This window comes from Nuphar pumila, chromosome 4 (genome assembly GCF_984573655.1).
Source record: "Nuphar pumila chromosome 4, dmNupPumi1.hap1.1, whole genome shotgun sequence".
NCBI classification, from domain to species: Eukaryota; Viridiplantae; Streptophyta; class Magnoliopsida; order Nymphaeales; family Nymphaeaceae; genus Nuphar; species Nuphar pumila.
This window is the reverse complement of record NC_143252.1, coordinates 143,216,172-143,231,018: the sequence shown is the minus strand read 5'-3', so window position 1 is coordinate 143,231,018 and position 14,847 is coordinate 143,216,172. Positions and strand designations below refer to the sequence as shown.

The 14,847-nt window shown below is 34.9% G+C and overlaps 1 protein-coding gene across 2 annotated transcripts; it reads left to right on the top strand.

Annotated features, from left to right (window-relative positions):
• The first annotated feature begins 1,125 nt into the window (after positions 1–1,125).
• Positions 1,126–14,580, top strand: LOC149841433 (Thioredoxin superfamily protein). Of its 2 annotated transcripts, XM_090003834.1 has the most exons (4): positions 1,141–1,212; positions 2,623–3,291; positions 4,299–4,352; positions 14,111–14,580. In XM_090003834.1, the coding sequence occupies exons 2-4, from the start codon at positions 2,809–2,811 to the stop codon at positions 14,234–14,236; spliced, it is 663 nt and encodes a 220-aa protein (XP_089859960.1). In that variant the 5' UTR covers positions 1,141–1,212; positions 2,623–2,808; the 3' UTR covers positions 14,237–14,580. The 2 variants fall into 2 exon arrangements, with proteins under 2 accessions (XP_089859961.1, XP_089859960.1); XM_090003835.1 differs by lacking the exon at positions 2,623–3,291 and having other exon boundaries at positions 1,126–1,212.
• The last annotated feature ends 267 nt before the right edge of the window (positions 14,581–14,847 follow it).

The following is a 14,847-nucleotide window of genomic DNA, read 5'->3' as shown; positions in this document are numbered from 1 at the left end:
TGGACGAACGTTGATCGTAAATAAGTGGACCCCAGGTATGGAATGGATGCTCCAAATAACTTGGATGATTCCTGTTTGGATCAGACTTCCTGATCTTTCTTTGGAGTTATGGAATCATGATTTCTTTATGGGGGGTGGCAAGTATTTGAATGGTAAACTTTTGGAGACTGATGATTGTATAAAATCCCAAGATAGAGTGGTGTTTGCTGGATTGTGCGTAGAAGTTGCTAGTGATTTTGAACCGGTGAGGGAAATTGAGGTCATGATGAAGCCACACTAAAGTTCTGCTCCTTAGACCCAAAAGAATGATGAGGTTAAAACCAACGGGGGCTCGCGTGATTGGTAGGAGCTGTCAGTGCACGTCTCTTGTGGTGGGACGTTGCAGGTTCAAAACCCAGTGATAAGTAGAATAATAATTGGTGGGGATCTGCCTTACCCCAACTTGCCTTTCAAGAAAAAAAAATAGAATGATGAGGTTAAAGCTAATTAGGGATGGCAATTTCCTAAAGAAAAGAAGGTTTGGAGGAAGGTGGAGGATCAGTTCAGAAAAACATGCGCAAAACTGAGGTTATCTTGGATAACCAACACAAATCACATCTAAAACCTGACCCAAGTATTTATCCACGTTGACTCAGCCAACTTGATCTTCATTGTCAGGAAGTTAGTCTCAACTCAAGCCTGGTTGGCATAGTGGGGTGAGGCCTTGGTTGTTCGATTTTCATGGGCATCCCCCCTGGGGGTAGGAGTTCTAGCCTCAAAGTTTTATGCTGTTGGATCGTAGGTATGGCAGGCTGAACCAGCACGAGTAGGTCTTTGTGCTCGGTGGGGTTTTTTTTGGTTATAAATTAAAAAAAAATGTCAAGCCTGGGTCTTTAGTTCCTTTTTCAAGGTCTGTTCTGTCAAAGTCCACATCAACCCCAACTAAAATTTCATTTTGGGTCATTGCACATTTATGTCTTTCTTTTGATAATCATTCTTTGACCTTGGATAGCGCTGAAGGAACAAGTTTTCATGTTCTTGCTGCCACGTTGCCACTCAAAAATGCCAAATTTCAATAACTGGCAGTAAGAGACTATTGGGACTTGATTTTGTTGTGCTCTTGTTTTTATAAAAAACATACGAAAAATTATGACAAATTTTCTTGCTACCTGTTATCCTCAACAGCATTTCAACAACGCCCACGTCCGCATGTTCTTCGGCTCTAAATCTGAGGTAAATCTGCGTAATCTTGTTTGCTTCAGCTGTCTCTCTCCTTCTATGTTATCAGTTTGGTTCTTTCATTTTACTGAAAATGTTCACTGAAATCGTTAGAATAGATCGGCGTACTGTTCCTCTCTCTCTCTCTCTCTCTCTCTATATATATATATATATATATATATTTATATTTATATGTCTGTACACCACTCAGAAGCATATATATCCATGGAGGCCATTCACCCCAAATGAGAATTCAAGTTCTTTTAACTGAAAATTTCGGTATATGTTGAAGAATTTGCTTATTTGAAAATGGGTAAGTCTTTAATCGACTAATTTTTATCCATATGTTTTGTATATTTGTGAAAATAAAATGCTAAAACTCTCTCTCTCTCTCTCTATATATATATATATACATATATATATATATATATATATAGAGAGAGAGAGAGAGAGAGAGAGAGAGAGGATTGTGACAGCATATGTTCAAATTCTGCCTATGTTCCGGACTGGTGAATTGAAGATGAGATAGAGTTATTTCCTCTCTTCTTCTTTTTCATTTTACTTGAATCTTTGGTGTAGGATATGTTTATGAGTGTGGAGATAGGTACATTGAAACCATATTGACTTACCTACGTTTTTCTATAATTTCTCAACCCTTGCTTAGCAGCTGCAACAATTTGAGGGGAATAAGTATCTCATAGAGTTTTTTCACGATGTTGATTGATCTAGAAGTGAGTGATCCACCATGTAGATGTAATAATTTTGTTTATATTCGATTGGGAGTGAGAGTTACATGTAAACAATGGCTAATAGAATAGTTGGTGGAGGTGATCTTGTATTTTCCTTTAAACAATTTTGTTGAAAACCTTTGGTTTATCTAAAACGAGGGGTAAAAAATATTCATAAACATGTCTAGAAATTGGTGCTTTTTTAACTTGTACAGGATTAATAGTTTTGCAATCAAGATATCGTCAAACACTTCTTATTACAGAACTGTGATCAAGCTTCATTCATTAGCAAAACATGTCGGACAGGGCAATGCATTTTAAGGTTCAGAAATGAAGGTTGGATAGAAGTCATAAAAGAATAGGTGTGCACACATTATTTCCTTTCATTGTAATTTAAAATTGGAGCTGATCGACATATACTACCACAGTTAAATGCTTGGGTGTTATACACAATGTCGTCCACCTTGACAACAATAACTTACATAAACAAATTATGTTTATATATAATTCTGTGAGCTTCCAATTCAACTACAAATGATTCTACATCATAAGATGTTTCCAACTCCAATCCATTTTATGGCTCTTTTTCTTCATTACATTCTTGATATGTATCTATATATTTATATATGAATTTCATATGATGGTGGTTAAAGTAGTTGCTACCTAGCAATGCTTATTTCTTGTTTTATGTGCACAGAAAAGGCTAAACAATGTAATGTGGGAAAGAAGTGTAAGATCATCCCCTATCATTGGCAATGGTATTTGATCTTTCAAGAAGGAGCATCAACACCTTGTGCTTTTGTCTGTTTTTTACCCTTTGATAGTCTCAGCACATCCACATATTGGGCAAATAATTTTCCATTTCTTGGAATTACATTGCAATATGCTAAGACAGAGTTTTATTTATTCCCAAGATCCTTTTACTTTTGCAAAAGCATCCATTGGACTAGATTATTCCAGACTCAAACATGTAGTGCCAGGTTGGCTTCAATCAAGCAGGAAATGTGTTAGGTTTTTACTAGCAAGCACATCCATTCCTTGCATCAAGGAGAATAAAAAACTACAGATGGCAAGCAATTGTTCACTTCATGCTGAGGGCGGTGAACGATTGAAGGATCTAAATCAAGGGGAATTATGTGAATTTGATGAAGATGACAATCTTTGTCCAGTTGAATGTGTGAGAGAATTTAAGACAGACAAAGAATTTTTGAGAATTTTGGAGAAGGCCAAAGCGACTGAATCCCTTGTTGTTGTTGATTTCTATCGAACTGCATGTGGAAGCTGCAAGTACATAGAACAGGGATTTTCAAAACTATGTAAAGGATCTGGTGATGGAGAAGATGCAGTTATCTTTTTGAAACATAATGTAAGTGATATCTTTTATGCTGTTTATATAAAACATTGCATTGTTTGTGATGCAAAGTCTTTGATACTTATAAATTTATAAATGTATGGTATGCAATAGCCTGTTCTTTGCTCCTTGTCAACCATATTTGGCAGTGTGACTTCTCAAGCCTTGGTCTTTCCTTACACCTGTGACCACGGGCCTTTTGAATCTAGCAAAGTTTAGTCAGATTACAGATATCTTCCAGATACTGATGGTAGGGAATAAGTACCTTTCCTATGTATCATTTGGAAGTTCATTAACTTTAATAGTGTTAAAAAGAGGTAGTACAGAAGTGTGCAAACTAGAAAAATGGGTCAAAGTGGATTAATCCAAACTAGCGCTTCCATATAATAACCCTGGTAAAGGCAATCCCAAGGGATAGCCTTGGGTACACTGGCAATGATTTTTGCTGCTAAATAATCTTCTTATACATGGACCCAATGTCAATCATAACCAATTACATCAAAGGATGCAGTCAGTACAGCCAGAACTAGACCTGTAACCCCTTGCCAATGAAATGATATTGCCTGCAGTATGGAATTTGTGTCATAAGAAATGACCCATGTTGCATGATTTAGTTACAGGGTCTGTCATTCCTTTAGTTCATGTTATTGTAGGAACTTGAAGGATGCACTAAAGTGGGAAGTTTCCTTTTTAGATTCAGAATATGCTAGCATGTCATCTTTAATCAATGATAGCATTGTGCATCTGTATTATCTAGTGTATCCCAACTTAGAACAGCAGTTAGGACAAGATGGTTTTATTGTGTTTTGAGTTATTTTTCCAGTATGAATCTGTAATTCAACTTACTTGGTGTGCCTAAGTTGGGGTTATATGTGTACTTTATAGAGGACGTGAAGCAATGCTAGGTTCATGATTAGTCCTAATCTTATTCTGTTTTTCAAAAACCTTGTCTACGTCCAAATTAGAAGTATGTAATTTCTGTCAAGGCAAGGAAAGATGTTTATTTTCATAAATTTATGCAGGTTGTCGATGAGTATGATGAGCAGTCAGAGGTTGCTGAACGACTTAAGATCAGGGTATGTTATCCCAAATAGCTAATTTCTTTATCAAATGTATCCAGCATTTTGATGTGGATAATGAATGCAACACTTTGGACCATGCCAAATTTTCATATACTGAATCCTTGATTCAGTGATTACTTGGAAAGTTTCTTTGGTGTTTGGTGTACTTCAACTGTTAAACTTAGTGAGAATGAGATAGCTGGATGGTGGTTACACTTTCATAACCAATGGTCTTGGGTTTGAATCCCACAGAGGCTATCCCCCAGCTTGGCTATCAAAACAAAAAAAGTGATGAACAGAGTCCATGAATTATATGAACGCCGAACTGGTGCACTCTATCTATAGTAGAACTGTGTTCCCTTGTTAGTTTCTATGCACTTGTGTGCTCTTTCCTTTTTTGCTTGGTCTGGTTCCTTCTCAGTATAGCTTGGCAACCAAATAGGGCAGGTGTTTGAAACATTGCAAGAAAACCTCTGCAGATATTCTTTCCTTCCAAAAATTTTGGTAATGGGAGGTTGTGGTCTATTAGGTGCAGTTGTTTATATCTGAGATGGTGTGGATCAATTAGCCATGTTATGCAGCCATCCAAAGTGATTGGCTTTTGTTGGCATACAGGACAATAAAAAACTGATAGGACTGCCAACTTGCAAGGGCACTCTTGAATGACCGAGTTAACCCCTTGAGCATTTAAGTCACAGGAAATCAATCACAATTCTCGTCATTTTCAGGTAATGGGTAAGATGAGATTCCAAAATTGATGTCCTAATATCATATTGAGCAGTGATACAGTGACTCTGTTAGTCTCTAAGTTGAACAAACACTGGAACTGCTACATGTGCAATTCAGGGATGTTCAGATAATTGCAGAAAAAATAGGCACTTCAGAGAAAAAAAATAACAGCCTCCTTTTTATTGTGGCAGAAGAAAGCTATTGAACCCTTTTTTCCACCTTGCTGCTGTTAAAATGTATCATTCAATCTTTGTAATCTTATATATATTTTATATATATAAAGGATGATACATATACATATATGTTATATATGCATATGTATCTTCCTAATTATATATATAAAATATATATTTCTCTATTATTAGGCATAAGGGTAGTTTAGTCATTTCCCCTTTTTACGCATATTCCATTTGGAATATGTTTGTAATTTTATTTTTATTTTTATTTTTTTATTTTATTCATTCTTGTGGTTTGCGCCACCTAGGGAGGCTCCCCAAAGAGTCGTTGGGGAGCCCCCAACGGTCACAAATGTGATCGTTGAGGGCTCCCAACGACTCCTTTGGGAGCCCCCTATGTGGCTCCTCTCTTGTTATAAATAGGGGTCTCCCCCTTGTAATTTAAGCACTCCTTTGGAGGAGCTTTTGCTCCATGTAATGGGTGTTACACCCTTCCTCTTTTCAATAATATCAACTTATGCCTTATAGGCATTTTTGCCCATATGTGGGTTTATGTGTTAGCACATTATGTGCTTATGTTTTCCCCTTTGATGGGTATATTCGCACTTCATGTGCATGTGTATTGGTTCATTATTGAACCTAATATATTCAAAGCCGTTTCCTTACATGCAGTTTATTTTCATGCTATATTTTTTCTTCCAAGTTAAGAAATGAGGCTTCAGTGCTTCTTCCTTGCTTAACTAGATTTACATTAAATTTTTTCTTTAAATTAATACACTAGAATACTTTATGCCCACAGGTTGAGATTCTATTTTCCTTAGTATGGCCAGAGGAGGATGACATTCCCCATAGTGCAACCTTTTGTGAAAATGGGAGCATGGGTGTAGTTAAAATAAAGAAACACACTTGATATGGTGTTGCTTTCCTACCTTCTTAGAAGCATGGGATTGCAACAATCAAGTCTTTAAAGGAGGTTTCAGATAGTACTTAATATCCAAAAGCTGATATAGTATTTATCCAAAAGCTGATTTGCTATTGCTCCAGCATCATGCACTGAGATCTTTCATGAATCAGCTAGAGTATTGGAGGGGTAGTTTTCTCTCTCACTAATTGATTGACCAAATTTTTTTCACTCTTATTCTGATGTTTATTTGTCATTTATGCTGGATTCATAGCATCTTATCACACTCTTCCCTTCTGCCCTCATATTTTAGTAGTTTTGTGGTTTCTGAAGCACAAAAAAAAAAGAAAAAATTCTCTCTTTTCATGCAAATGCCACCATAATATAAATTTGATAACCGGCAATTGTAAGGAAATGAGTTCCTCCAAAGATGTTCACCAAATCATCAAAGTGGACACTCAAAAGAGTTCTACCAAAACACCAAAATAAATACACAAAAGCCACAAATAGGCTCACACACCAAACCCACCAAATGTGGCCAACACAAGAATAAAAAATAATATTTTATTAAAGAGGAACCATGCAAGAAGCATTACAAATTAGAGGGGAGTCATTCCCTATTTAGATGTTGGAGCAGGTTAATTAAAGTTGTTGGGCCAGCTCCAATGTCTCTTTTGAACTAGTCAACCTTGTGTTGACTAGTTCCAAAGAACTAAAAACTAAAAACTAAAAAAAAACTAACCTAATTATATATATATATATATATATTTACAATTTTTAACACTCTCCCTCCAACTTATGATTGGATAACCGAAAGTTTGTCTAAAAGAAAGTGAAATCTAGGAGCAGCAAGATGCTTGGTGAAGAAACCTGCCAATTGATATTATGAGTTAACATTAGGGAAGATCGATGGTGCCCTCTAGATGCTCCTCTCGTACATAGTGACAATCCAACTCAATATGTTTGGTAAGCTCGTGAAAGGTCCGGTTGCTAGCAATGTAGATGGAACTTTTGTTGTCACAACATATTCGTGATGCTCCTTTAATCTAACTCCCATATCAGCTAACAATCTTTTAAGCCAGATCACCTCTATAGTGATTGTAGCCATGACTTGGTATTGTGCTTCAGTTAAACAGAGATAAACTTTTTGTTGCTTCTTGCACCATCATAAAATCCACGATTTCACCTAAAAACATACGAAAACCTATAGTTGAGTATCGATTATTGGGATCACATCTTCAATCAACATCAGTATAAGTAGTTAAATCTAATGACGAAGAAGCAGACAACAAAAGTTATTGAAAAATAAAAGTTTTAATATATCTAATAATACGCAAAACCGCTCCTATATGAACAAAAGTATGAGCATGTTGAAACTGGCTTGATGTGTGAACAACATGTGCTATATCAGGTCTCATAATTGAAAGATAAGAAAGTGCCTCGATAAGTTGTCTGTACGGTGTCAAATTTTCTAGTGGTTCTCCATCACCAATTCTCATCTTAGTGTTAACAACTTCGGGAGTATCCACCTTCTTATCATTTGAGATTCCAAACCTGACAACAATATCTAGAGAAAATTTAGATTGAGTCAGCAAATAATCTTTAGAAAAATAAACACTTCTATACAAAAAAAAAACAAAAAAAAACCCAAATCAGTCATTTGAAAATATGTTGAGAATTTTCTTAATGTAAACTCTTTGTTTGTCCCCTCCGGTGATGATCATGTCGTCCACGTAAATGAGAATAATAATAATACTTGTATAAGAAATCTTAATAAACAAAGTTGTGTCAATCAAACAAGATTGAAATCCAACATCAAGCATAACTTGACTAAACTTGTGATACCAAACCTTTGGTGCTTGTTTAAGACCACACAGGGCTTTATCTAAATGAAGAGACTTTAGGAATAGTTATACCAGACAGTCTTCTATATAAACTGCTTAAATCAAATTCCCATCAAGAAATGCATTTTTGAAATCCATCTGATATATTGGCTATATTCTCACAGAGGCAAGGGCTACTAAGGTCCTAACTATGGTCATCCTAGCAACTGGGGCAAACATCTCTTTATAATCTATTTCATACCCGTGAGAATATTTCTTGACAACTAATCTGGCTTTGTACTTTTCAAGAGTTTCATCACTCTTAGTTTTTATCTTATACACCTATCGACAACCTATAAGTTTCATTCCTGTAAGAATATCTTGATTAGTCCAAGTATTTGCCTTTTCTAAGGTGTCTAACTTTACCTTCATAGCTTCTATCCATTCGGAATGTTCTTTTGCTTGAGCATAGGTTGAGGGTTCTATGTAGGAATGTATTAATGCAATGTAGGCTTGGTGCTTAGGTGAAAATGAATCATAAGACACAAATTTTTCAGGAGGTTTTAATACTGTAGATCAAGGTTGTAAGTAGCGTATCATTACCCGTATCGGTCGGGCCAATAGTAACACTGTATCATAGATATATCATAAATTTTTATTAAAAATTTCAAAAAATCTAGAAAAATCCAAAAAAATAAGAAAAAATTAGTAAAAATTCTAAAAAAATTATATCACATGAAAGAATGATGAATTGCACAAAATACAACCATAAAATCATATATGAAGCATTTATATCTCTATGATCTGCATAATATATCATCAAACATCAACTATCTCACAAGAATAATATAAAATATTAAATATCTTGCAATTAAGAATATGCCACAAGACTCATACTTTCATACTACATAAACAAAAGTATTATGGTAATAGTTGCACTAAATTTTCAAACGGTTTCCACTGATTACTTGAGTGCCCCATTGCCATGCCGGATCATTTGATGCCATTTTTGTTAGAGGAGTGTGGAGCCTGATTTCTACCTTGTTATAAATCTTTAATTTTTGCGGATTCAACTTCATGGTAAGTTGCTGGGGGTTGTAGGGAGGAAAGCACCCCCCGAGACAAATTTTTTATGGAGAGTAGTTTTTTAATTTTACTTATAACAAAGATTTTTTACCTTAACCCATTTTCTTGAGTGAAAAACTGATGAAAATGCATTTTTTTTATCTTAACTCACTTATTTAGGTGAAAAAATGGTGGAAGTACACTTCTAATGGCCTCTAGACAAATGGAAAAGTTGACCCTCAAAAAGTATTTAAAACCCAAAATGAAAAAAAAATAAAATTTAGCATTTTTTAAAGTGCGCCGAAGGTGTATCGTATGATACACCCTATATCGTATGATACACCCTATATCGTATGATACAACATGATACATGAGTGTATCGTACGATACACTCGATACGGGTGTGATACTCACTCGTATCGTGATACGAGTGTGTATCATATCGTGATACGAGTATGTATCATATCGCGATACGAGTATGTATCATATCGTAAACCCCAAAAGTAACAATATGTATCGTACGATACGATACCGACAACCTTCCTCTAGATGACCTTCTGATTTGTATTTCTATATGGTTTTCATTATCAATATATTTTTCAAGGGAACATGGATGTTCAAAATTGCTACGCCTGAAATATTGGATACAATTTTGATCCTTATGAAGTTGCTCTTCTCTAATCTCATTATCACGAGATGGTTCTTTACGTTTCTTGAAACATATAGCCTTTTATTTCTAAAAATCAAAGCACTTATAGTCTTTTTGGTTATTCACATATCCCAAAAAGACATATGTAATAGAACGAGGGGAAAATTTATCATTTTTATTAGTAAAAACAAAACATTTACAGTTAAAGACTCTTAATCTAAAATAATCAGGAATTAGTTTGAAAAGTTTTTCAATTGGTGATATATTTTTTAAAGAGGTGGATGACATTTTGTTAATGAGATAAACTGCACTTGAAATTGATTTAACCCAAAAATCTTTAGGTACTTGGTTTGCAATAAGTAAAGTTATTGTGGTTTCTATGATATGCCTACATTTTTTTTTAGCTAAACCATTTTGTTGTAGAGTGTAAGGACAAATTTTTTGATGTGTGATACCGTTTAAATCTAGGTAATCTTTAAATTTCTTTGATAAAAATTCTCCTCACGAATCAGTACGAAAAATAAAGATATTTTTAAATTTATTTTTGACCAAATTATGAAATATTTAAATATATAAAAAAATTCATATTTGTTTTTAAGGAAATAAATCCAAGTATGTCTAGTGAAATCATCAACAAAGATTACGTAAATATACAAACCCGCCCTTAGGTACAATAGGTGCTAGGCCCCAAACATTTGAATGTATCAACTCAAGTGGTTGTGTAGAGATAAAGGTTCCTGCTTGAAATGACAATCTTTTCATTTTACCAAGAATACAGTCTTCACATGTAAAATTTTCAGAATTACAAAAATTTTCCATCTTTGGAAAATACTGAATTTTGGATACATTAGGATGGCCAAACCTTTTATGCCATAAATCCAAATATAGTTTCTAAGCATTATAACAAAAGGTATTTTTGGGTATTTTCAAAAAATCCATGTATTTTAAACATCCTTCTCTATGGCCTTCCCCAATCTGCTTTCCTGACTAACGATCCTGCACCCGACAACCAATAGAGGAGAAAAAAACATTACACCATGTTCAGATAATTGAGAAACATGCAAAAGATTTAAATTTAATTTAGGAATATATCTAACTTTTAAAGGAAAAAACTTTTTTGAATTTTGAGAAATATTTTTGAAATTTTTATTTCTTTTATCGCAAGAGATGTCCCATCAACAATAAACACATCTGACCTAGTTGAGTTATAATATTCGGATAAGATATCACCATTTGGTGCCATGTGAAATGAGGCACTTGAGTCAAGAGCCAAAGAGATTTATTGGGATCAGTGATGCCAAAGGAAGTGACAACGACTCTAGTTGATGAAACTCTTTTAAGTAAAGGTTGAAGAGTCTCTACTAGTTGAGTCAAAGACATTTTCCCAATAGATGTTCTTGTGTAGTTTTGAACTCACTTGACTATTGTGCAACCGAGGCTACCTTCTTCTTATAAGGTAGTCTTTTCAACTTAGGGCAATAGGTTTTGACGCGTCATGATTCATGACAATAATATCAAATAACTTTTTTTCTTCTCCAACTCATTGCTTTGTTTTTCATGATGATCATTGTTTGGCCTTTCATAGTGTGGTGGTTTGTAAGTATGAACATAGTTTCCCGACCTAAATATGAATAGAACTGAGTCATTCTCACTCTTAAAGGTCTTATTTTTTAGTCTATTTTCCTCCATACTTGGCTCTTCAATTGTGTCTTCAATAGAGAGAACTTTTCCTCTATGGAGGAGAGCCGATTTTGTAGACTCAAATTTCGGTCGTAGGCCATTCACAAATTGATAGAATTGCTTTGCATCTATTTGTTTTTGGCAGAGTTCTATTTCTTCGAGACAATGCCATCTAGCATTAAGAAGAGCCAACTCATTCCAAAGATCGGACAATTCACTAAAGTATTTTCTAATGCTTTTTCTTTCTTGGGTCATAGTATGAAGTTTGTCTTGTAAGTTGCATACATGTGCAATATCTTAAGAGAATACATTCTCTTAAGATAATCTCATGTCTTGTTTGCATGTTCGAATTTTGCAAGACTAGAACATTTCTTAATGTCAATACTATTAATAAACCAAGACATAATCTTGGCATGCCCCATTTCCATTCCTTCTACTTTTTTCTGTAGGTGACCATTGCATTGGTTTTTTCAACCTCTGTAAAAGGTACTTCCTTCTCACCTTCTATTTTAATGAAGATTAGTTTAGGTTCCGGATCGGTCCCATCCACTAGTCCCCACAACCCTTTTCCCGATATGAGGTGCTTAATAGTTGAAGCCTATGTTACATAGTTTGAGTCATTGAGTTTGATGGGTTTTATGGTGACATTTTTATTGTCATCCATTTTTACAAGGGTTAAAGAAGATAGAACAAGAAGAAAAAAAAAAAAGGAAATAAAGGAAGAAAGAAGAAAAACAAGGTGAAGATCACGATCACTCTACCACCAAGCAAGCACCACTGATCACGAGCACTAACATTTCTTTACTTGAAGCATAATCACGAACTCACTAACACTTGAATAGAATTTGCAAAAGAGTTCCAACACTTTTAAATTTCGAATAGCACATTTCCCAATGCACTAAAAATATTTTCAGCTTGATCATCACGCTCTTATACCATGTAAGGAAATGAGTTCCTCCAAAGATGTTCACCAAATAATTAAAGTGGACACTCAAATGAGTTCCACCAAAACACCAAAATGAATACACAAAAGCTACCAATAGGCTCACACACCAAACCCACTAAAGGCGGCCAACACAAGAATAAAAAATAATATTTTATTGAAGAGGAACCATGCAAGAAGCATTACAAATTAGAGGGGAGTCATCCCCTATTTATACATACACACGGGGTCTCATTAGAGACATTGGAGCAGGTCCAACAACTCTATTTAGAGCCATTAGACCAGCCCCAACGTCTCTTTTGAACTAGTCAACCTTGTGTTGACTATATATACATACATATATGTACATAATACATATATTTTCACAATTTTTAACAGCAACACTAGTTTTACATGGTATATGGTCACCACATCATTTTCTATGCAGTTGACGTTGCATAGGTACAGAGCAGCATATGCCACATTGCTTTTTGTTTTATTATTGTTATTCTTCATATCTGTTAGTGGTACATGTTTGACTGCATTTAACGACCCATTTTTTCCTTGCCAATTTCTTTTTACTCTTTATTCCATTATAACAGCATTACCTATTATTTATCTTAGTAGTTTTTTTATTATTATAAACTCCTATATATGTAGTGACTGCACTAGATCATTTGTCTTTCTGGCATCAATGACTAAAGCATGTCTCTAGCTCTACGCTGCAGCTTATTGGCCTTTGGTATAGTTTGATCTGTCAATCATAAAACTTTCAAGGGTATAAAACAGTGTAAAATCTCCAAGCTGGTCCAGGCTCATGCTTTGCCCTTTAATTGTGATAATTTATTTATTCTTTTTACATTCATGTTTATGTGTTCAGATGTGTGCGAACCAGTTCCTATATTGTCTGACAGGGTGTTTATGCCTATGATATTTTGGGATGGTTTTAAGTCCAAGTTGAATTGATTGAAACATTGTTAGGTCCTTTCTGGGCTCCATGTAGTTTCTTATTCATTCTTTAAAGGTATTCATGTTTTTGATTCATTTCTGGTCCAAGTCTCACGTCATATACACTTATATCAAAGCAACATATGCCATGACAAATTTGTTGCCTGCAAAGCTGAATCTAATTGGAATACACAGGAATGACCTTGCAGCTGGTAGTGAGGAAGCAAGAATGAAAATGTGCCATGACATTTGTGAAACAGTAAAAACCTCCAAGGTCTACAGTAATCAATGAAAATAAAGCTCTATGAGAGTCTCTTTTTCTGTGTTCTCTTGCTCAAAATAGTGATATCTCTGAGATTGACTAATTATATGGAAATATACAAACAACAAAAAATTACAATTTATACATTAACCGGTGAAAATAATTCTATTTTAAAGTCAGAATCTTATGCACATTCTCTCTTTTCATTTCTTCTTGATCTCCTGTTGCTATACAGCAAAAATGCTATTTCTGATTGAGTTGTTTATTCATTGTTGAAATGAATTGGTCCAATTGGTTTACAAAACCATGTTTGGCTGGAAAGCGGTGTTAGCTTTCAGTAACCTTGGTGCTAGTTATAAAGGGAAAACGTGCAGTTGTTCATGGTGCTTTAATTTGATTTCTTTAACAAAAACATTTACACTGGTTCATAATCTAGTTAGATTCTTTTGTCAAAGGGTCATGCTAGTATGCATAAGCTGAAAAAAGATAAAAAAAACCAAATTCCTGTCGTGATCTTGCTTTTTCCTCTTCATTTCTACCATTGATTGCAAGGAAGTTTCTCTTTGTAATGTTTCTCATATTCTTTCTGCAACACTCAATGTTTAATTGCTCATACAGGCAGTTCCTCTATTCCACTTCTACAAGGATGGAGTCTTATTGGAATCATTTCCAACAAGAGATAAGGAGAGAATTTTAGCTGCAATTTCTAAATATACATCACCATCACATAAGGATGGAGGTTAGAGTATCATTCTTTGCTCAGGACTGAAGCATTTACTCAGCCTTCCAGGGCCTGGATCTGTTAGTCATGGTGTGGCTATTTAAGATCTTGGGGCATTGAAAGCTGTGTTTAGAGGTTTTTTTTGAAGGTCAGTTGTTGAATAAAAGGAAATTCTTTATATGTGAAATTTACTGTTTAAGGCTTTAAGCTTGATAAAATGTTTCCAAGAGTCTTTAGGAAGCCTTTAATGTTTACATGTACGTGTGTAAAATATGTATTCTATTTTTCTTGGATCCATCAAATAATGTTCACGACTGTAAATCTGTAGCACTGGTTCATGTAATGTAGATGTCACAACAGTTGAATCTATATTGACTTTTGGGGTTCTAAAAATTGGTTGAAATCACTCCTAGAAGCTCCTGTCACCGCTTCTCTAAAAGTTTATGTTAAGAGTCCTTTTCCAATGAGTTCCTCTGGGAGGACAAAACTGTGTGCTTTTTTACCACTGGAACTAGGTCTGGTGTAAAGATTTTTCATAGCTGACCTTGTAGTTCATATCTATGTCAGGCTGTTAACATGCACACACACATACACACGGCAATTTGGGTCAGTCTGACCCTAATCTTTCCAGTCA